Raw genomic sequence first — 22,775 nt, 5'->3', positions numbered from 1 at the left:
ATTTACTACAATAGTTCATCTTTACATAGTTTTCTGATTGATATGGATAATGTTAGCAAGACCAGGATTTTTATGCTTTGGCTGTCAAAATGAGCCATCTATTTTGTGGAGTCCAGCAGACAGCACAGATGGGTTCTCTTTAACAGATTGAATCCATATAGGACTTTATTGTTGTAAATCTTTCTTAAGGCTTCTGCATGAATCTGACAGACATATTGAGCTATAAACTGTGGATTGTGTCTGAGGCTATAAGCAGTATTTCAATGTGGATGTAAAAGAAATCACTTGAAAGTGAGAATATATAGACAAAAAGACAGTTGTATATTTCTTCAAGTGTTGATTGTATACTTTCTCTAGTTGCTTTATCGTGCAGTTAATTATTTCTGAGGATCAGTTTTTAAATCCATGCAACTGGCCATATGAAGCTCATTGAATGATGTCCTAATGGTTTAAAGTGTTTACACAGGTCACATTGGCCTACTACAGATATGCTCTCAGAAGTAACAGTATTATAAAAATGCTTTTCCTTGTCCCTGGGGTGGAACCATTAAGTGTACATCTCTTGCACTATGTGATGGGGATTTTTTTTCCCAGCAGGGTGCAAATAGTGTACCTTTAATTAGATAGGAACAACAGTGATCCTTACAAAACATATGTTAACAGTATAACAGTATAGAAAACCTTGAAGACCAGAAACCTTATTAAATGTTTTGTATGTGTATGTAAACGTCATTCAGGATGAAAGCTCGGCTTCATGATTTCTAAATGAACATTTGCAAAATGCAGAAATCTAATAAAGATGCTTGCAAACTTATGTTGAGCTGAAAAAGAAACAGCGCCGTCCGGTGGATCACTCTTGACTTTGCAACAGCGGCAATGAACTGTAGTGGGTTATAACTTGTTTTGTATTACCCCTTCTTTCAGTAAAATAGATAGATAGATAGATAGATAGATAGATAGATAGATAGAGCAGTAACTTATAGGTTAAATCATCGTTTTGCATTTGTCGAGCCAGGCGTATCACTCAAGGCTGAAGTTCAAAAGCAGTATTTCTTTATTCTTTGATTTATGAAATGTCATGGAGTCACTACAGGACAGCGGATTCCTGGTCAGAGTAAGCCACATTGACTGCTGAAAAGTTTTACGCCTCCGAAAACTCTCTCTCTCTCTCTGTCTCTGTGTGTGTGTGTGTGTGTGTGTGTGTAGCCTCCCTCTCAGCCAATCGAAACGGGTCCTTTGTGGACTAGGCTCCTCCCTCGTGCGCGCGATGGAGAGGCCCAGTAAACGCGCACAGCTTAGGGAGACGGCCGGATGGAGTTTTGCGTGTTTTCTTCTTTTCTTTTTTATTAATTTACTGAAACTTTTCGTGTGCCATGGGTTGTTTAAGTCGCTTAAGTTTACTCCACGTCAAACGGATTACGTGTCGAACGGCATGCTGAGGATTAATATTTGACGACAAATATGGTTTGATTACGAGAAAACTTCTAAGACCTGTATGAGCTCATGATGGAGCGGACTAAGAGGAGCCGCTGCTCGGAATGGCCCGCGCTCTGGCTCGCCCTCTCCTCCCTGTCCTGCCTCTCAAGCGCGACAGCTGAGCTCCGCTATTCCGTGGCCGAAGAGCAACAGCCGGGTTCCCTTGTCGGGAACATAGCGAAAGACTTGGGCCTCACTGTTCAGAAGATTAGTGAAAGGAACATGCTCATTATTTCGGACCCCAGCGCTAAGTATTTCGAGATCAACTCAGTTAGCGGTGCCTTAGTCATTAGAGAGACCATCGACAGGGAGCGCCTATGTGAGTTGAGTTTAACATGTTCTTTGCACCTTCAAATAGTTCTCCACAACCCATTAGAGATGCAGCGTGTCGTTGTAGACATAGTTGATGTGAACGACAACTCGCCGCAGTTCCCGGCTCGTAACTCATCGCTGGAGGTTTCGGAGGCGGCCGCGCCAGGAACCCGCTTCCGTCTGGAGAGCGCGCGCGACCCCGACATGGGCACCAACTCGCTGCGGACCTACCGTCTCGAGCCTAACGACTTCTTCACGTTAAACGTCGAGATGAAAAGCGACGGGAGTAAGGTTCCCGAGCTTGTGCTGGAGAAGGCCCTTGATCGTGAGGCGCGCGCAGCCTTTCGCCTCTTGCTCACTGCGGTGGACGGAGGACAGCCAGAGAAATCCGGTACCACACTCCTACTGATCACAGTTTTGGATGTGAACGATAACCCGCCCGTTTTTGAAGAGCCAGTGAAACGGGTTAGCCTTTCGGAGAACTCTCCTATTGGCACTGTTGTGGCCAAATTAAACGCCACAGACGCAGACTCTGGAACAAACGGAGAAATATCTTACTTATTTAGCAAATACACCCCAGAGAGAATTCTCGAGGTTTTCAGTGTGGATACTAAAACTGGAGAACTCCAGGTTATCGGTGAGGTGGATTATGAACAGGCGAGTGTATATGACATCACTGTCCAGGCCAGGGACGGTGGAACTCCCGCCATGGAGGGTTCATGTCACATCAAAGTGGAAATATTGGATGTGAACGATAACACACCGGAAGTAACGTTAACATCGCTCACCAGTCCCATCAGCGAAGATGCACCAGCAGGCACTGTCATTGCATTGATCAGTGCAAGGGACTTAGATTCAGGTAAAAATGGACAGGTGACATTAAAAGTGTCTCCAGGTCTCCCATTTAAACTGAAATCTGCTTTTGGGGAGCATTACACCCTAGTTACAGATGGCTCTCTGGACAGGGAAACCGTCGCAGAGTACACTGTTGTTGTGACAGTAACAGATGCAGGTTCTCCTCCATTGTCCTCTAAAAAGACTTTTGTTGTTAGTCTCTCTGATGTGAATGATAATGCCCCAGTATTCTCACAGCCATATTACTCTGTTGACCTCATGGAGAATAACTCCCCTAGTACCTCGCTCCTGACAGTGTCAGCCTCTGACCCAGACTTGGGGGACAATGCCCGTCTCACCTTCTCCATCTTGGCCTCTACCGTCCATGGCAGCCCTGTGTCCTCTTATGTCTATATCAACCCAGAGAATGGCAATATCTTTACCATGCGTTCATTGGACTATGAGCAAATGAATGCATTTAAGATTGAAGTACAGGTGCAGGACAGTGGGGTCCCACCACGCAGTTCCAATGTCACAGTCCATGTCTTCGTCATCGACCAGAATGACAATCCGCCAGTCATCCTTTACCCCGCTAACTCTGGTGACACTGGCCTTCAGCTCACTATGCCCCGCTCTGCCCCTGTCGGCCATCTTGTGAGTAAGATAGTTGGTTATGACGCAGACAGCGGGCACAACGCATGGCTGTCCTACAGCATCGCACCTGGTGAGGATGCAGGATTTTTCCGTATTGGAGAGCACACCGGGGAGCTTCGGACTGCACGGAAATATGAGGTTGATGCAGGGAGCCAAGAGCGCTCATCATACAGCTTTGTGGTAGTCGTGCAGGACAATGGACAGCCTAACCAGTCCACTAGTGCTACAGTCACTATTAACATAGAAGAGAAAAGTGCAGACACAGCCACAGACATTCACAGAACATCTCATAAACCAGGCGGAATTCCAGACATAAGCCTGTACCTCATAATATCACTGGGCTGTGTAACTCTGGTCTTTCTTTTGACCATTGTGGTGCTGCTGGTGCGGTGCCTCAGACACAAAGATGACCTAACATGCTGCTACTCCAGGAGGGGCTTCCGTTCTCGCCATGCTTACCAGCAGCGTTCCCATAAGGACCTTCACCTCCAGCTGAACACGGATGGGCCTATCCGGTACATGGAGGTTGTGGGGGGCCCTCAGGAACCCCACACACGCACATACAGGCCCTGCTACTCCACAATATCCAGCAGGAGTGACTTTGTGTTTGTTAAGACTCCTCTACTGAGCCATAACAACACATTAAACATGACCCTAACCCGGAAGCACTTACTGAACTCAGCTAATGAGGTGAGGGCTCAGCTTGGCACAAAAGCTGACAACATTTAAGATGCTCTCTTGCTGTGGCCACATGAGTGAGAAAGATTTCATGTCATGTTATCAGCTCAAAAACTACATTTATTGATTTGTCATTTTTAAATCAACCTCTGATAGCTTTTCCCATGATCCCTTGATTAAGCTATGTGTGGGACATGCTACAGAGTTTAGAGATGCCTTTTCTTATTTTTTTCTACTTTTATTTTTAATTTTTAATAATTATGACTAGGAATTTCAGCCTTTCCAGAAAAAAACAGGGTCAGAGCACAAAACAGAAAACAAAGCAAAAAAGAAGCAAAAAGAAAGAGTGAACCATACCCAGTTGTGAGACAAATTGGGACATATTAGTCATGAACTTCAAATATTAGATTTAGACATAAAACAAAAATGCAGACATTGTGTATGAACAACAGAAAAGCTCATCTACAAGTCAGAGTGCATAGATGAAGAAAAGAGTAAATAAGGAGAGAAAGGTTGTGAGATTTTAAAAAAAGGTCAGAGTGGCTAACAGATGGCAGAAAAGCACATGGCAGATAGAAATTAGGATTGAGATGTGAATGAAAGAGGGGCATGGATCAATAAAGACAGAGAGAAGCACAATTCCTGTAAAGAGAAAGAAACTGGTAGCTGAAAACAAGATTCCAGAGGTCATCCTGTGACCCAGGATTTCCTGTTGTGGTGGAGGTCAGTGATTGGTTCCATACCATAAAGTCATGTGATCTTCAGTAATGTGCGTGTCCGTCACCCTAGGGAAATCCCATAATGAATTTCCATAGTAACCAGGGTTCAGACTACCCATGAAACACTACAGACCACACAATGAGATGTCATTGTAGACATTCACCTAAACTCATTGTGTATAATAACATAGTACACGTGTGTTTATTGTAAGTAGTGAATGCTAATATAGAGGGGAGAGGAAGCGTTTGAACAAAGTTCTCACTCTTTTTTTGTAATCATCATTCTCTTTTACACTATTCTCTTTTTTTTCCCTCTGTGGAGTAAAAGCTTTCATCAGACCATAATGTTTGACTTGTCTTGCATTCAGAATATGGTATGTGAGGTGAAAAGCTTTGGGGCCTCAGACTGATGTTATTTATACCTGATGTATGGCGAAGCAGGACTTTAATCCCTTGTCTTTGTATAATGTTTTTAAAAGGGGATAGAAAGGGAGGTGAGATTTCCTGTTCTTTCTCTCATTCTTTCTATCTACCACTATGTCCCTTGTGCGCTGTCTTGTATGTCCTCTGGGAGTACTTTTAGCCCATAGGTCATGAAGAGACCATCTGGCTCCTCTGGCAGGACACGTGCGATTTGTGAGTGAGTGTTTTGTGGGAGGGTATGCGAGCTGCAACACTGACAGAAGGATGGGGCATTATTTCAGGGCTCAGAAATTCAGTCTGAGGTAGTGGAGGTCAGTCATGTTTTCGTTTCTCAGAGAGCCGTAGTGTAATTTGTGCAACGGTTCTACTGCTGCTGTTACTGACCGAAAAGGAAGAGGGGATATTCCCCTGCCTGCTGTGTCTTTTTCCTCTCTTTGAGGCATTATCGTGTAAAACTTAATTTTCCTTCCTTGTACATCCGTGTGTATCTTACATAGCCAATTGTCCTTTTTTCTGTTCCTGGCAGCCATTTCCTCTATTTTTCTCATCCTCAGCATGTGTTTTCCTGCTGAGCTTCCTGCTCACTGAAGACAGCCATCTAACTGTCACCTCTGTTTAGTTGGTAGTGTTGTGATGAACTTAGTGTGTGTATGTGTAGGCCAAGTTAACTCACATCTGTGAAGAATATCTCATTTCATCTCTAGTTTCCACTCAATGGCGGTCAAAATGTTAAGTTCCAGCTGAACTTCAAGAGCTTCATTTTTATTGATTGTGTCTGTATTTGTGACTTTTTAGTGGCTTTAGTGACGTATTATCAGTTGTACTATTTTATTTAGCTTACAACTTTTATTAAGACAAACACTTTACTTCATGAATATTAGTAAGTTCTCTAAATATAAAGATGGTTGTATAAAGATAAAATGAGTACGATCACAGGGAGCAGGATGCCTTCTTAGCTGAGCTGGAGTTTTGGAATATTTTGTCAGTGTTCTTTAATGTAGTAGGCATTCAAATGCTACAGCATGCAAATTGCTTACAGCTGTTCGAGTTGTGGATCCAAAACTCTTGCGTTGTTGTGATCACAGGAACATTGCAGGGTTAGTTTGTTTCTACATTACTGTAACAAACTGAAACATTATTAGAACAGAATAGAATAGACTTTAATGATCCACTGCTGTGGAAATTTTCAGTTTAGCTTTTAGGTAAGCGGAGCCTCCTCAGTGATGTAGAGAATGAGATTTGTCTTTCATGAGCTTAATAAGAGGATGTGTGTGTGTGTGTGCAGAGAAGCAGCTGTTTTCCATGCGTTCCCTCTGTAGAGCCTAGCCTTGGCGGGAAGCCTGAATATGTATCCGGTTTCAGTGCAGTGGCACACAAAGTGTTAAGTTCCACTTGAATTTTATAGCTGGATTTTTACACCATCTTGTTTGCCACCATACATTTTTGACCAGTGCAGCAACACTATGGCAGAATTTAAGGGTGATATTTCTGATCTGGAATTTTTGATTTAACTCAGAACACTTTACTTCATGAATATTATATTGTGGTTATTATATTGCAGGAGATTCAAAAAGGAAACCTCTTACACCCCAAGTTTTACCCATGTCCTTGTGGGTTGTCTGGTTGCTGCCTGATGACTTTTACTCATTGAGCCACAGCTGTTGCATTAAACTCGCAGACCTCAGTTAAACACTTAAGAGTCACGGTAGACCCAAGAGAACTAAAAGCTATTATTTAGGTTAACCTCATGTTGAAAACTTTCTTCAGGTTGTGTTAAAACACAGTGCTACTTTAATGGGGTGTGTGTCAGGAGTGGGCCACGGCTGAAAGAACGGACCCATCAACAGGGTACTAAATGTCTACGTGTGTTCCTGTGAACATTGTGCCTCCAGAGATGTCTCATGGAGTCATTAGTTACTAATCATATAAACTATATATTTATCAGCTATAAGAGTTACTAGGTTATATATGACTAATGGATTGAATTCTTCATGCTATTCAAATACTATTTGCATTTCCATATTTACACATTCAAAAGCGAAAACATGCACATGGAAATATTTTACTTTTAGTGTGTTGAAACACACATTTTCAAAACATTTGGCTAAATAAAATTTGCTTTTGATGGGTCTGAATAAATACAGGACTGTGTATAAGCAAAGTAATTAAATATTTATGTAACTGAAATACAAGTACTGTATTTCACAGCACCTGCTTCTTTCCTATGGCACAGAGCAGCTCTGACCCAGCATAGTGACCATCAGTGTTGAAACATCGGACTTCCCGGTGGCCATTTTGAAAACAAAATTATTGTGTTTGTTTTTTTTAATATTTCTCCCATTTTCTGTTTTCTATCCAAACCCTGAAAGTGAGAAGAAATGGCAAACAGATAAGGAGATACAGATATGAATCAGAGAGAGAACAGAAAGGACTAAGAAGACTTAAAAATGGAAAGAGACCAAGTGTAGTCTTAAATTTTCTGTCTCACATGGTAGTTTGCTTTGGGTTTTTCCCCAGTCTCCATTTCTTGTTTGCTTTCATTCTCCTCCAACTCCTGCTGTCTCACTCAGAGCAACTCAGCCTACAGGACGAAGTGTATACTGATGTGTGGGCTGCCTCTTTCTGCATACTTTTTTTCAGCATAACCTTCACCTTCTGCACACACACACACACACACACTCAAACTGGTGTATACAGTAGTGATTTAAACACAGTCTGCCCTTCACAGGAGAATCAGCAGCCCATGTCCGAGACGTTGTTTTGTACACATTTACAAAGAGAGAGGCTATTTAGGGTAATAATAGAATGATCTTGTATATGCATTAGGTCTGGGACCCTGATGAAACTGCAGCTGAATTTATTTCCTATTTTAGTGCGTTTAGTTTCAAGTCAATATGTACAATATCTACATTACACTGACAGTGTAGTTTTCACTTCACTGAGTTTCATGCATAGGGCCATGGGTGGTGGATAAAGCTTTTATTTTGTCATTGATTTTATGTGCGAGTGTGTGTTTGGTAATACATTATAAATGTACTCTGATGCCTAGGTGTTCTTGTATCTATATGCGTGTTTGTCAGCATAGGGCTTTAATAATTTAGCATACACTCTTTTCTCTCCTGGAGAATGCAGAGCTGATCTTGCAGTTCATTCGACATCATGCCATGCACTAAAACAGCGTGAGAAAGAAAAAAAGAGCAAGGAAGAGAGGAGTAAAAAAAGCTCTGCATTCACCCATATTCTCCACGATTTCTATTAAAAAAGGAGAATGTCTTGATGAGAATAATTTAGTTCATTTTGGGGCTGAAAAATAACAGATAAAATGGTAATCATGGTCATCTTGCTCAGTATTAGAAAAGAAATTATTTATCCTCTGTATCCTACAGTGATTACTGTAGGGACTAAATATTTTACATTTTAAAAGAAAAGTATTTTTTTCTTTAATATACTAGACTGTGATTCTACAGATCTTTGAATCAAGATATATGGCTTGATAGGCAGACAGACAGACAGACAGGCAGACAGATAGATAGATAGATAGATAGATAGATAGATAGATAGATAGATAGATAGAATCCTAAATCCTTGCAAGTTAATGTCCTATACAGATTACTGATTAAGTTTAATTAAAAAAAAAGATTGCAGTCACGATTGGGTCATGACTGTCCTATTTGCTTCCTGTCCAGTGAGTATGTCCTTCCCATCCAACTTGAACACAATGGTGGCCTTGTCGTTTAGCTGATGTTTTACGGAGTCAATCAATTAGCACCACTGCTTGTTCCAGAAACAATCCTAGATTGTTTCAGTATGGCATAGCTCATAGCAGTTTTTTTTAGGTTAAAGCAGCAATTTAAGTGCTTCAATCGGGAGGCAATGCAAGCAAATATGTACGTCAGCAGATATTTTGAGCTTTATATGTGTGTAGTTTTCCTGTTGGCCTGCAGGTAAACACACGCACACACATATACACACTTCTTGATGTCTTTTTTTGTCTCTTGATAAGTGCACAAAATGGTTGATATTACCAAATATGCAATCTCAGTTTGACCATGTTGTGCATTAAATAGGCTCCACAACACTATTATCTAGTGAACACAAACAGTCAGGCTCTGCTTTCAGTCTTCCGGGTCTATGAGTTATAATTTATCCTTGTTTGTGGCCTTGCAGGTGCACAGAGCAGCTCTGACTGCTATGACACTGACACTATAATCATCACAGAAACCCTGCATACTGACCCTGTCTTAATCCATAACTCTCACAATAGCAGCTGAACCTCATAAAGTCTTCAGGGTTAAAATTAACTTTTTGTTTGTTTGTTTGTTTGTCCTCTGCAGCAAAAACCCCCCAACGCTGACTGGCGTTTCAACCAGAACCAGAGACCTGGACCCAGTGGGTGAGTTCATTAAAGCACAGATTTGCATATTATGAAAACATTGTATAACTGTTTATGAAGCTAAACAAATAGATACCCATTTGATGCTCATGGATTTGCATTGTATAAATGCACACTCATATACATGACAGGATATTTATGCACATCTACAGAGTTACACCCAGTCCTACGGAAACCATTTCCTGACTTTCCAGTCTGTTAAATGTAACTCAAAGAGCTGTAAATAGATAAAGAGGTAGGAGATGTGGTTTAAGGGAGGTGTGTGTGTGTGTGTGTGTTGGATGATAATGCAGAGGGCACTGTTTGCTCATCACAGAACAAGAGAGAGGACAGAAATTTGTTGGCCTTGAGGCAAACTGAATGCACATACATGAAGTTAACATCAACACTTTTTTCTAATCTTATTATTGATATAAGGCCACACCCACCACCAAAACGTTTAATTAAATGATGGTCTTGTTAAGACACGCCCAGTGTATGCAACATAAAAAAGGGCCAGATAGGTACACACAGGAAGAAATGAGACTGGTGGGGGATGACTATGAGAATTGTGTTCTAAATTATTGCTCCATCACATGACTCAACAAAAGGAAGGAAGGCGATAAGGAAAGCAAGGTTAAACCAAAGTATGTTGGAATACTTGAGGAGAGGCTCGATTTACCTAATATCACAAGGCACAAAATGTACAAACACACAAAACAAAGCATATGATTAAAAAGAAGTAAAGGAAAAATACAATACACCAAATGTAGTATTACCGAATGGATACAAGGCAAAGTATTGCAATGTTGAAGTAGTGTGTAAAGTGACTGATAGTGGATGTGAAGTGTATTGAAAGAAAGAAAGAAAGAAAGAAAGAAAGGATAATGTATGAAGAAATCAGCAGTGTTGTGGTGCTTGTAGTCATAATAATGCCACATCTGTTGCTGCAGCTATAACTGACTGTGGCAAAGGCGAGAGTTCCAGTGGGAAAACTCCCTGAGACTGTCAGTAACTTACCATTTTCGTGTCCAGCATGAGTTTAAAGCCTTCAGAGCCAAAGGCATTCATCCTCTTTCTCATGCCAAGCAGCTCTGGTGCTCACACTGCACCAAATTCCCAAAAGACATTACATAACACATTCCTGCCTGAGAAAAAGCCATTTGGAAGACATTAAATCTTTTTCTGTTTCAATTTCAAACATCAGTTCCATATACACAACAGAGGAATGACTGCTCTGCTTATTAACTTTTAAGATGAAATATTTACTATTTGTTCTGTCCTTCAATGTCGGGTGAAGGATTCTAAAGATTGGAAAGCAGAGAGGGCAAATTTATTATTTGGTTCTGGAATCAGAAAGCTTATATACTGGATTAAAGGTTAGAGAGTCCGCTTCACTACATACTTTCAGTACATGAAGCAGATTTCTCTCTCTCTCTCTCTGGCTCTCTGGGTATGAATATGTACAGATACCATTTTCTTTCACTTTCACTGTGATAAAGCAAAATAATTGAAATGATGCATCGCTGGTCTTTATTTCAGTCACTACAAGTTCAGATCCTCCCTTTTAAGATCACCGGCATCCCGCAAGCTGAGGTACAGGAGAACAGCACAGGCTCATGCGTGCTAATAGAATTTTAGCCCCATGTAGCTGTTCCCTGTTGGCTTTCAGCGCTCAGACCTTTTCATCTTGTAGTATCATGTGCTGTTTCTAGGCATACCACTGGCTTTGCTTTGCTGTTTAGACTTTTTAGAATAGGAGACTAGTTGGCTAGATTTTTTATATTGTTTTATTTATTATTTTGGGAAATCTTTCTAAAAAGGGTTTTTATAGATACTGATCAGCACACTGAGGTCACTGGCTGAAAGTCAGACTCTAAATTTATCTATTTAGATTTGTAGGTTCTTTGCTGGAGCATTTGTGCCAGAATTGACTAAAATTCAGAAAAATCTTCATAAATCTAACCTAATACATAGAAGACTAGACCTTTGGTTAGGACTATGAAATTGTGCGCTATAAAAAGGAGGAATACATCAGGTCTCAAAAGTCTCCATACATAGGAGAAATGAACACTTTTAACACTCATACTTAGTTTCTATTATATATATTTTATGAGATAAGAATGCCAAAGTCAAAAGATGAACACTCCAGGAAAAGCAGGTCATTTAAATGAGTGCATTTAAAGTGCAATTACATGCATGACATCAAATGAGTTAAAAGTTCATCATGAGTGGGAGAGATGACTCTGTGTGTGTTTACCAAGAAATGGCAATCATCTAGAGGATGTTAATTTAAGAAGTGTTCATTTCCCCTATCTATGGAGACTTTTGGGACACCCAGTAGTTAGTGTCTGTTGGTAGCCAACACACTGCAGTGGCTGAGTTGCATTACTGGGCAATTTAGTGCACACCAAACTCACCATACCATTTAATAGTTATTTTAGTGTTTTCAGCTCCCTGTGAGCTTTGCCTTCGTTGGACCTTTCTGGATGTCTCTAAACGCACATCAGCTGTGTCTTGAACGTGATTGATCATTTGGAAGTGATTAGATTTTATCTCGATACATAGTGAGTGAGAAAACTATCTTTAGCAAAACTTTTGTAACAGGATCCTTTCCCAGTGTGTATATGTGGATCAAGGGCAAAAATGGTTTCAAAACATTCTTGAAGTATTCTGCAGAGATCAATTTGTAATATGTCGTGACCCATGAAACGATTTAATGTTTCAAAGAAAGTTTTGTAATGCAGACACTTTCTTGTGTGGTGTCATCTGAGTTCTGTGTGTGTGTGTGTGTGTGTTGGGATGTGTTGGCTATATTTCTTTTCTCTCTCTCTCTGGACATGAATCCACAGGCCATAGCCTTTACCATAGGAAGTGCTTATCTAACCACAGGATATGATAATGCTGACCAAAGGAAGCACTATTTCCCTTTATAGGAGTGGGAAGATAATCAGGGGCAAATGAAGCATGTTATGTTCCCAAACAGACACCATGACTAATAAGTGACGATACGCTACGAGTAATTTCTCCCAAATATGTCTGTCCAAAGTCAGATATGAAGTTGCTTCTGTTTATTTGGTACCTTTGCAGTGATGTGATCTCAGTCTTATTGTTACGATTTAATTATAAAGCAGTCAAGTCATGTGGGAGGGTGCTGCAGTTTAGCACGCCTGGAAAGACTTGGACTCCAATCTGTTCCTTATGAGCAGTTTCTGTCCTCGTGTTCCTTCATTCTGGCTTTGGCACGTTTTTTTCTGTGCTTAGTGAACAAGGACTGGCAGTTCTCTTCTTCTCTTCTTCCTCTTTCCCCTCTCCTCTCCCCCTAACTCTAACTCTACTACATTCCAGAATCTTCTCTTGCAGACTATTTGTCTTTCTCTTTTTTTTTTTTCCCCCTGTAGCTCCGTCCATTTTTTCCATGCTGTGTTGAACTTTTAAACCTCCTTGTGCATTCTTTGGCTCTTTTGGCTCATTGCTATATACCAGCTCACCGTATTCTCCTCATAACAATGCATGAACACCTTTTTTTCTTCTTCTTCTACTCGAGTTGTTGCCATGAAGACATCTGCCGGTTTGGCTAATTATCTTCTGATTCCCCTGAGAGTGTAATGCTATGTTAAAGCAGGAAGTGAGACCATACAGGAGTGATTGAGATCGGAGACTTAGCACAAAGATGTATCTAATTCTAATTATATCTAATCTTCATAATTTACATTGCTTCCTTGTATATATGTGAACGGGAAGATTACACTGTATAAGAGACAGGACATTATCAACTTAATTTTTAGGGTATTATATAGAGGAAGCTGCACTATTCAATTAATATGTTTCATTAGATTAAGTCTAATTAAATGCAGCAACAGTATAATAAAGTGACGGATGTGAGATAAAGGCATTCCTGCAGTTAAAGTATATCGTTGATTAGTAATTGTGCTTTATACAGCTTGAGTGTTCGTAAGACAGGGTGGAACATATTTCCTTCACTACAAGGATCTCAGAGACACTACATCCTTTAGTCTTCAGCCATAAACTCTACACCATGAAATGTGTGTGTAAGCAAAGTAAGATCTGTGATAAATTCTGAAGCAGGGCTTTTTACTACTGTTTGCTCACATCTTTCTCAGATAACTTAACTAGTCAGAGAGAGAGGCAGAGAGAGATACTTCCCTAAATAAACATGTTCAGGTGCTCACATTGGATACAAATAGAATTTTAATTCACATGCTGCTTTATGGAGATGTTAAATACATGCTTTCATTTCTTATTCCGTAGCATTACTTGTCAAACAGTAAATAGACTCAAAAAACCTATTCAGAATTTATCTACTAAAGTCCTTACTCATTACAAACCCCTTCATCTCACCTAAGCACTTCACCCTTCTCGAACTCTCCGGTCCAGCAGTACTTGGCTACTGGTGATGCCTAAGACCAGGCTGATATCAGTATGTCAGATCTTTCAGTGTCATAGCACCCGAACTTCCTTCTCTCATTTTCTTCCTCTTCTTTCTTCCAAGGCAATTTAACACAAAATTCTTCTCCCAACAAGCTTCTCTTTCTTCTTCCGATTATTAAATGAGCCTAAAGGAAAACAGGAAAAGAAGCTATTGTGCCACCTGTAGTGTTCCAGGCATCAAGGGCTGTTTGTTCTGTATTTATACAATTACTACAGATTGTGAGAAAGTTTTCTCTCTTCCTTTGTAAATCCTAATTGTGTCATTAAGTCCGTCTGGTTTACATTGAAGCTACATGGGGGCTTTAATCACTTCAGTGTTGTTAATTCTGTACATCAGGTAGCAACATTAAAAAAAACAAAAAAAAAACAGGAAGATCACTATTAATGACAGTGAATGAAGACTGAAGATTGTGTCCCTGTTTTCTTACTATTATTGTGTGTTTGTGGGTGTATTAGTCTTTTCTAATGAGGAGAGTGTTCCAGAGATCTGGCCTTCTTTTGTGTTTGTTCTCTATAGATGCAAATTGGGTTTAAAAAACAAAGCTTTGAAGCTCAGTTGAGTCCAGATGGAAATGATCTGTGTGTGTGTGTGTGTGTAGGTTTACTTTCAGGCAGCTGTTACCTCTCTGTTTCTGGTCTCATTAACTTTTTACTTTACAACATAGCCTGGTTCAGGGCAGTGTTAGTGTTGTGTGTATTTGTGACAGTGTTTTTGTAATGATATATGTAGGAGGCAGTGATATGGTCCAGTCTGGAGTGGTGGATATAGTATGACCACACACAAACACACATACACACACACACACACACACACTAATTACAGGGTGCAAAGAATGTAGCATTACTGACAACATGTCTGCCAATCTAAGTGTGTGGGGTTTCACCACGGTCAGTTATGCTTTACTGATTTGGGAAACAATGAACACAACTGCACATAAATGACAGATTGATGATTTTGGAAGAGATTATTATTATTTAATGTAGCAAGAATGACTTTATTCCATAGACTCATATGTCTTCTTCTTCTTTATTATTATTATTATTATTATTATTATTATTATTATTATTATTATTATAACTAAGACAGTAGTAAGCTAAAAGGTAGCAGTTTGAATGTATCGTAGTGGCTTTAAGGTAGCAGTGTGATGCAGCGAACATCTATCCAGTTCAAGCACAAAACCTGGCTGTTGATCTGTCTTTCTGTTGCCAAAGAAAGAAAACTTTATTAAACACTTCAATCTAGATCTACATCTCGCTACTTAATGACAAAATGACTGCATACTTAACGAGTCCTTAAAATTTCTGTACAAATGTCATGGCATCTGACTGCTGGGAGATATGTTTTTGCATGTGAGTGTGTGTGTGTGTGTGTGTGTGTGTGTGTGCACGTCTGAATGACTGAGAGAGAAGGTCTGAGAATATACAAAGTAGCTGTAATGTGCCCTGCTGTTTAGGTTATTCTAGACGGTCAGGTTTTATGACAGGACAGGGAAAATCAAAGGAAAACGAAAGACACATAGATATATAGATGTACTGTATACAGCATGCATACAGCTGTGCTGTTTAGGAAATGTTGGGACAAAATGGCTGCTGGTTTACTCACTTCTCTTCCTCCCTCTGTCTCTCCCGCAGAGCTGCTGCCACTCCAGAGGTCGCCATGGGAACCGGACCCTGGCCAAACCCCCCAACTGAGGCAGAGCAGCTCCAAGCACTAATGGCTGCCGCAAATGGTTAGAGCCACACCTCTATATGTCTCTCCCTCGCTCACTCTCTCTCGCTCTCTGTACACACATATAACTCTCAATATAATACTATTTTAAATAACTACTATTAAATCTGCATTATATATATGATATATAATTATATAAAATGATTGTTCATATAAAAGTTCAGAGGTCTCGCTGGGTCTTACATCTCTCCCGGTATGTCCCCTCATGTCCCTCCCCCTCTGACATTTCGGGTTTGCTGGAGGCGACAGCAGCTGCACAGGCTCTTTGATAATGCCTGCTCTGTGCTCATCAGTGGTGTGGGGTTTTTTTTAATGCCCCACACACACACACAAAATCTCATTTCTGTTCCACACAGTCGTTCACTTCCAACATGGATACAGATCATTATGTTTCTTATTGTCTGGCGCTAACAGTTCTATGCAGATTAATCTAGTCCAATCTAGTCTCATTATCCAATACTAAACTGAACCAGCAGGAAAACAGTGTTATCTGCTTTATCGCTTTATTTGTGGGTGATTTATAATATATTGAAGTGATTGCTTATTAATCAGGTTTTTATTAGTAGTGTTGTAGGAGCACATTATTTAGCACATGTAGGTAGTTAGCTAGACATGTGCATGAATATAGATTAAGGAGAAAGAATGCGTTGGAGTTGTTGTCCTCTTCTAACCAAGTTTCTAAGCAGATCATGTCATGTGGGGAAAAGCCAGCAAATTATTATCCACAGTTTTCTCTATGATCAATGTTCTGTCCTCGCATCACACATAAATGGAGTTTGGATAATATCTTTATCCACCTTATTTTGCATGGATTGGTCAGTTTTCTGGAAAAAAAAAAAACATCTTTTATCTGTAGTCTAATTAATCTGTCTAGTAACAGAACATTCTACTGTCAGCTTGGACGGTGTGTTAGTGCAGCCGGCTGTGTGTTAAGTTTAAACACTCCCAACGACTGAAAAGCAGTTTCACTTGTCCGGCTAAATATTTTTTAAATCTACGTATCACACGTCATCTTCAAGTGCGAGTGAACTGAGTGAAAGCTAACCCTGCTGGAGTGTCCTACTGTAATTCTTGTACGCTTGAACAATTCCTTTCTCTTTGTTTGCACCAGTGGGTTTAGATCTGCTGAGTGATGTAGCAGGAGTCTCTGAATAGCAATGAAGAAACATTCACTGATGAGTGAACTTGTTTTTTTCGGTTTTGTATAACCCTTATTGTCGATATCGTACAAAAAGGTGACTTTAAGGTGATTCCAAGTTGACTTTAGGCAGTGCTACTGTACATGTATCATAAATAATCACTATTTATATGCGTTTGTCCAATAACACGGCTCTGAGGTAGACCGTTTCTACTATAGATATTATTATCAGATCTGTGCATAGCCATTAGCAATAAAGAGAAGGCATGTGTCATACACACACACACGCTTCCATTTTCCTTCCGACAGTGACAAGGCAGGATTAGAATCATCTATGTCATGGATCGTTTTGTGCTATTTCTGTTATTTCTATCATAGGAGATAAAAAATGAGTCTACAGCAGAATCATTTTTGGTTGTTTTGTTTCGCGTTGCAGACTGCAGGAAGTGTGCCAAGTAATGTGAGTCAGGGAGAAGGAGCAGCGATCATTATTTCCATTGTTATTGCCTCACTGTTCTCCTCCAGCAAAGCCTGCTTGGCCTCTAGAGTTTCCATGAACACAGTTTTGTGTGGGGAAGACATGAGCTGGAGTGTGTCAGAGAGTGGAAAAGGGAGAGAGGAGGTGTGTGTGAGGGGTTGTAGGGGTAACCCTATATCCACAATAAGAGCTGTGTTAGAAGAAAGGAACTGGTGCAAACACAACTCTGAATCCTAAATGTGTCAAAGGGCTTGGACAGATTTTAGCGGTGCATCATTTAGCTATGCTGTTGTTTGTATGTGTGTGTGTGTTTTGAGCATAACTGGGCATGCTGGAGACTGGGGGAGGGTTTCATTCTTTCTGGTTCAGCTTTGCACAGGATGAGCGAGTTATGAGCCAAGTACTACATCATAGTGACACGAACAGGAGAGAAGAGATCTGCACAAACATGTACAGCTGAAAGTTCTCTCACACACCCACACATCAACTTCTTGCCTTTAATGTTTTGATCTCTAAGCTTGATCATGCTATTGTTTGTTCTAATTGTATAACTAGGAGAACGGTATAAATGTTTCACCCTGTGAATATTTTCAAAGGCTCTTTAGAGGCAGTTTCTAGAAGGCTTTCCATTAGCTGTGAAATTAGTTTCTAAAAATAAAGCTTTGTTTTGTCATGGTTGGGAGTCCAAAGAGGAAAACTGGCCATGTTCCCTGAGATGGAGGGATGGCTTTACTCTTACGGTGTCAATTAGAATGATTAGCCAATCAAAGTCATCTGTGGATGTGGAAGAGGGCAGATATCACTTTTCCCGGTGTGTTTAGTTGTGCTGGAGGCACGTGTTAGTCTTCATCCTCATTGTTGCTAGCTGTCATGTAATAGGAGATAGCTGGCTAGTGGCATCCAGTGGGGGGTGGTAGCTTAGTGTTTAAGGTGTTGGACTACCATTCAGAAGGTTTGTGAGTTTAAATCCAAGGTCCACCAAGCTGCCACTGCTGGGCCCCTGAGCAAGGCCCTTAACCCTCAATTGCTCAGTTGTATAAAATGAGATTAAATGTAAGTCGCTCCGGATAAGGGTTTCTGCCAAATGCCAGAAATGTAAATACTAGGGCTGGGCAACAATTAATATTTTTAATCGCGATTAATCGCATGATTGTCATGAGTTAACACACGTTAACTCTTCTCTCTCTCTCTCTCTCTCTCTCTCTCTCTCTCTGCCAGTTATATTCCTTTTCCGCTTCCTTTCGGCCCCGCGGTAGTCTTACGCTTATCCCAAATGCTCTCATTGGTTCTGACGCATCATAACGCTTCTCCCAAGCCAATACGTAAACATCCCGCCCCTCCCGTCACCCATGGTTTGTCGGTGTATCTATTCAGAGCCGCTGAGCAACAGACTTTAAAAATTATTTACAAAATATTAAAAACTGCGTTAACACGTGATAAAATAATTGTCGGCATTAATTAATTCATGAGTTAACACGATAATAACACGTTAACTTGCCCAGCCCTAGTAAATACAGTTATATAAAGATCTTAAGAACTGTGGCTTAAGAATTCATCCCTCTTGGACATTTACACATGTTAAGGGTTTAAAGGGTTTAATGTTTTAAGGGTTTAAAACATTATCATGTGAATTCTCAAGTCATGACAAGTAGCTTTTATTGTAATTTCCACCACATATAGCTGACCCAGTACACAGCGAGATGAGACCACGATTCTCCAGAACCATGGCATTTCAGTTTAAAGGTCTAACAGTACAGAACTGTATAAAATTTCAAAGGCGGGCACAAAATTGTGCCTGTATCACCAGCCCCTAGTTTTTATATATACTTTCAGCACTGTATTTTTGTTCCCTCACAGTTTACTCAAAAATCCACCTGTTTGCTCCTTCATGCTGAATGAAAATGCCATCTGTTTCCTTCTCTTTCCTCTCCAGAAGTGAGTGAGGCCACTAACACACTGGGTCCTGGCACCATGGGCCTGAGCACACGCTACAGTCCCCAGTTCACTCTGCAACATGTTCCTGACTACCGGCAGAACGTCTACATCCCGGGCAGCACTGCTACACTCAGTGCAAACCCCCAGCAACCCCAGCAGCCCCAGCAACCTCCTCAGGCTCTTCCTGCTCCACAGGTCACCAGCGCCCAGGTCGAGCCTCCCAAAGCTCAGACACCTGCAAGCAAGAAGAAGATCACCAAGAAGGAGAAGAAATAAAGAGAGAAAGAGAGAGTGCTAGTTAGGATGAGTTTTTGCTTTTGGTGTCGGGTTAGATAAATTAGAGGGAGAGAGAGGTGTTTTGTGCACTTGCTGTTTCAGAAGAATGAGATGAATGAGAAATCAGTGTGCAGCTCCAGCTTTTCTTTTTTTTTTTTTCTTTTTTCTTTTCCTTCATGATATTCTCTTGATTTTTCATCCTTTTCAATCCTTCCACTGACTTCTATGTAATATAAGTACCTGTGGCTGGATTAGTGTGTTATGTACAATAGTTTCACATTTGGGATTAAGTTTTCTTTGGAGTTTTTATCAGTCTGAATGTTCCGGGGGTTGGGAGAGTGAACTCAGATGCTGGTTAATATTTTTTTAAGCTTTTAAAAGAAACAGAACATTTACATATATCTAGACATTACAGTATATAAGAGTAGAGGGAGAAGGGAACCTGTGGCAGGTATCTAAATGACAAAGTGCTTGGATTCATATTAGAGACATTTCTCTCATCGAGCTGCGTTTGCCGGCCTTATTGAGAAGGAAGATGTTACAGGTTTTGTAAAATATTTCATGTTTTGATTTTGATGCTGTGCTTTGGTTACCGCTATTGGACTTGATTACGGATAAGGTTTAGATTTTGGGAGTTTTGCTGGAATAACACAGGTAACACATTTTTGCATGATGCTGAACATCGTATAAAATGCTAAGCTGAAATATGCATTGCATGCCAGATTTCTTTTTAAAAAAATATTCCCCGAAATGAGAGATTTAATTGTATACCTTTGTAAGTCTTGAGGTCTCTTTTCAGCACACTCCACCTTTAGATAAAGTTCTAGAGACACAATATGAATCAAAGGCTGTGAGAGAAATTTTGAAGCCCCTTAACCCACAAACCATCGCTCTGCATTGTCCACACCTCTGCAAATTTCTTAGCTTGAATGTGGAATTATTTTTGTTTTGGCAGCGTAATGCATGAAAAAGATGCTTATAGTGAAAAAAAAAATCAGTGAGTAGATGCTGTACATAATAATAAAATTGTTCCAAATAAGTAATCAGCACTGACCAGTCACAGGTTTATCACTTGCGAATGGGCATGATATGTCCATGAATAGCTCTAATAACCAACATGTGATTATATTTTTCAGCTTTTCATTACTTTTATTTTTTTATTTCAACACTCATTCCTCATCTGTTGTAAATAAATAACACTCAATCCAGAGAAGTCCATGAAACACAATCGATAAGAAATTCTTTTTCTTTTTCTTTTATTTGAGCCTGAACCACAGGCTTACCACTGGAATGTGTTACATAGTGTTGTTTTTTTAGTAAAATGAAAAAAAAAAATCTATAAAATAAACAAATATAAACAAACAAACGAATATATAAATAAGGAAACCGATCGTGAAAATTGTTGCCGTTGCAGAAGTAGTACTTTAGCACAAGCAGGCCGACTAACTCAACTGTAAATAAAGAGATTAACTTTTAAATAGGTGAAACACTTGTAGTCTAGAAACCTGTGACGTTTGTGCATATATTTTTGTGTTTTCCTCTCCATCTCTTCCTCTCTGCTCACCCTTAAATGAATAGACACAGTTAATAACAAAACTCTTCCTATAAAGTTCTATCAGTTCTCTCTTCTGTTGGGATTTCTATTGTGCATATGTGCAAGAATGCTTCTTAATGTCTATATGAAGAAACAAATATAAATATTATCTGTGTGTGTATGTCTGCCAGTGGCATAATGCTCTGTACCCAGTTTAACATCGTCCTTATAAAAACACTAATACTCCCACCTGCTCCTCAGTGTTACACTTATTTTATATGCTAATATTTATATTGCTGTTTTATTTCTTGAACACTGACATTTCAAATAAAAGGTTCTGAAAATATTCATTTTTGCTGACTGACGATGATTGCTGTAGTGCTAATGTGTTTTTTTTTGTAATGCTACCGTAAGAAATGTAAAATTAACAGCTTCTCCATTTTCTATTGACCGAAGACACTGCATGTTTCTATAAGAAACAATTTTATCTTTTACAATTCAATTCAATTCAGTTGATTTGTATAGCGCTTACAGTGCACATTGTCTCAAAGCAGCTTTACAGAAGTATAGAAACAGAGAAGGGAAAAATATATATATAAAGTTTAAATTAAAGTTACTATTTTATCCCTAATGAGCAAGCCTGTGGCGACGGTGGTGAGGAAAAACTCCCTGAGCTGATGTGAGGAAGAAACCTTGAGAGGAACCAGGCTCAGAAGGGAACCTCATCCTCATTTTACACCCAAAATGATATCCTTTAGTGAATTTTCAATCCCACTAGGCAATATAGCTTTAAAATAAATAAATATATTCTGATAATATATAAGGAATATACATTCAAAAATGACAGCATGACTGAATAAAACCAGAGAAAATGATTTTTAAGAAGGATCATAGCATGAATGTTATAAATCTGCTAAACTGTAGATGTTAGCACCACTATAAAACATTTTTATAAACATTTTTTGAGCAATTTCTAAACAAAAATGAATGTCTTCCAGCTCAAAAGTTATGTATATTTTATGAGTACTTTATGTATTCAAGGAAATCGACACAGCATTTTGTACGCCTCTGACAAACGATGAACGTTCGCTGTGGAATACAAACACAAGAATAGTTTACTCCTGGTATGAGACACCATTTCTAACCACAAACGAAACCCCACAAGCTAACTGTGCTAGCCTACATGCTGTATCTGTTCTATTTCCTGCTGCTGGTCTGAAAGCATGCAGAAGCTGCTGTGCTATTCAGGCTAACTTTTCCAGGCAGATATTTATGCATGCTCAGCAGCCCTCAAAGCAGAGGGCGGGAGTAGCTCCCTAACACAGTGTCCCCTTTCAGGCCCTTTTTAACTTGTTTTTGATTCATTCTTCTTCTCTGAAAGGCTCTGGCCTAGCTTCTTCAGCCAGAATGTCAGCGTGTTTTCTCAGCTGTGAGCTTAGAATACAGATGAAGCTTCACCAGTTTTGGGGAACACGTATTTTTTTGCTGTATTTTCCTCCCAGAAGCATAGCAACAAGGCTGCTAGAACAAAACAACTTATCAGAACTCTAAGCTCTGTCTGTAAGCCTCGTTTATAGATACTTCGTATAGACAACTGGACAGTTGTTGCGTCTGAGGGGGAAAGAAATACTTGCTTAATGTGTCTTTTCATTTCTAGAGATACACCACAGCTGCTGTAACCATGGCAAATGCAGCTGTCTGAAAGAACACCTCAACAAGTGCACGAAAATAAAGAGCATGGAAAGATTGCTAAGAGTTAAAAGAG

The 22,775-nt window shown here is 39.9% G+C and overlaps 1 protein-coding gene and 1 long non-coding RNA gene across 24 annotated transcripts in view; one reads left to right on the top strand and one right to left on the bottom strand.

Moving 5' to 3' along the window:
* LOC131364610 (protocadherin gamma-A11-like) overlaps positions 1-21,356 on the top strand; it is a 106,939-nt gene extending 85,583 nt beyond the window's left edge. For 21 of the 23 annotated variants that reach the window (XM_058407804.1, XM_058407789.1, XM_058407805.1 and 18 more), the window contains exons 2-4: positions 9,431-9,489; positions 15,553-15,650; positions 19,199-21,356. In XM_058407804.1, the coding sequence (XP_058263787.1) occupies positions 9,431-9,489; positions 15,553-15,650; positions 19,199-19,476 (435 nt within the window). In that variant the 3' untranslated portion in view covers positions 19,477-21,356. Of the gene's footprint in view, positions 1-1,269; positions 3,967-9,430; positions 9,490-15,552; positions 15,651-19,198 lie in introns of those variants that run through there. The other 2 variants (XM_058407786.1, XM_058407807.1) reach the window with 2 other exon arrangements.
* LOC131364615 (uncharacterized) lies at positions 13,742-15,919 on the bottom strand. The gene is made up of 3 exons (XR_009206503.1): positions 15,833-15,919; positions 15,524-15,701; positions 13,742-14,045 (listed from the first exon to the last, which is right to left on the bottom strand). It is a non-coding gene; the product is annotated as an uncharacterized LOC131364615 (long non-coding RNA).
* Positions 21,357-22,775: the final 1,419 nt, after the last annotated feature.

This window comes from Hemibagrus wyckioides, linkage group LG14 (assembly GCF_019097595.1).
Source record: "Hemibagrus wyckioides isolate EC202008001 linkage group LG14, SWU_Hwy_1.0, whole genome shotgun sequence".
NCBI lineage: Eukaryota > Metazoa > Chordata > Actinopteri > Siluriformes > Bagridae > Hemibagrus > Hemibagrus wyckioides.
This window is presented reverse-complemented; position numbering and strand designations above follow the sequence as displayed.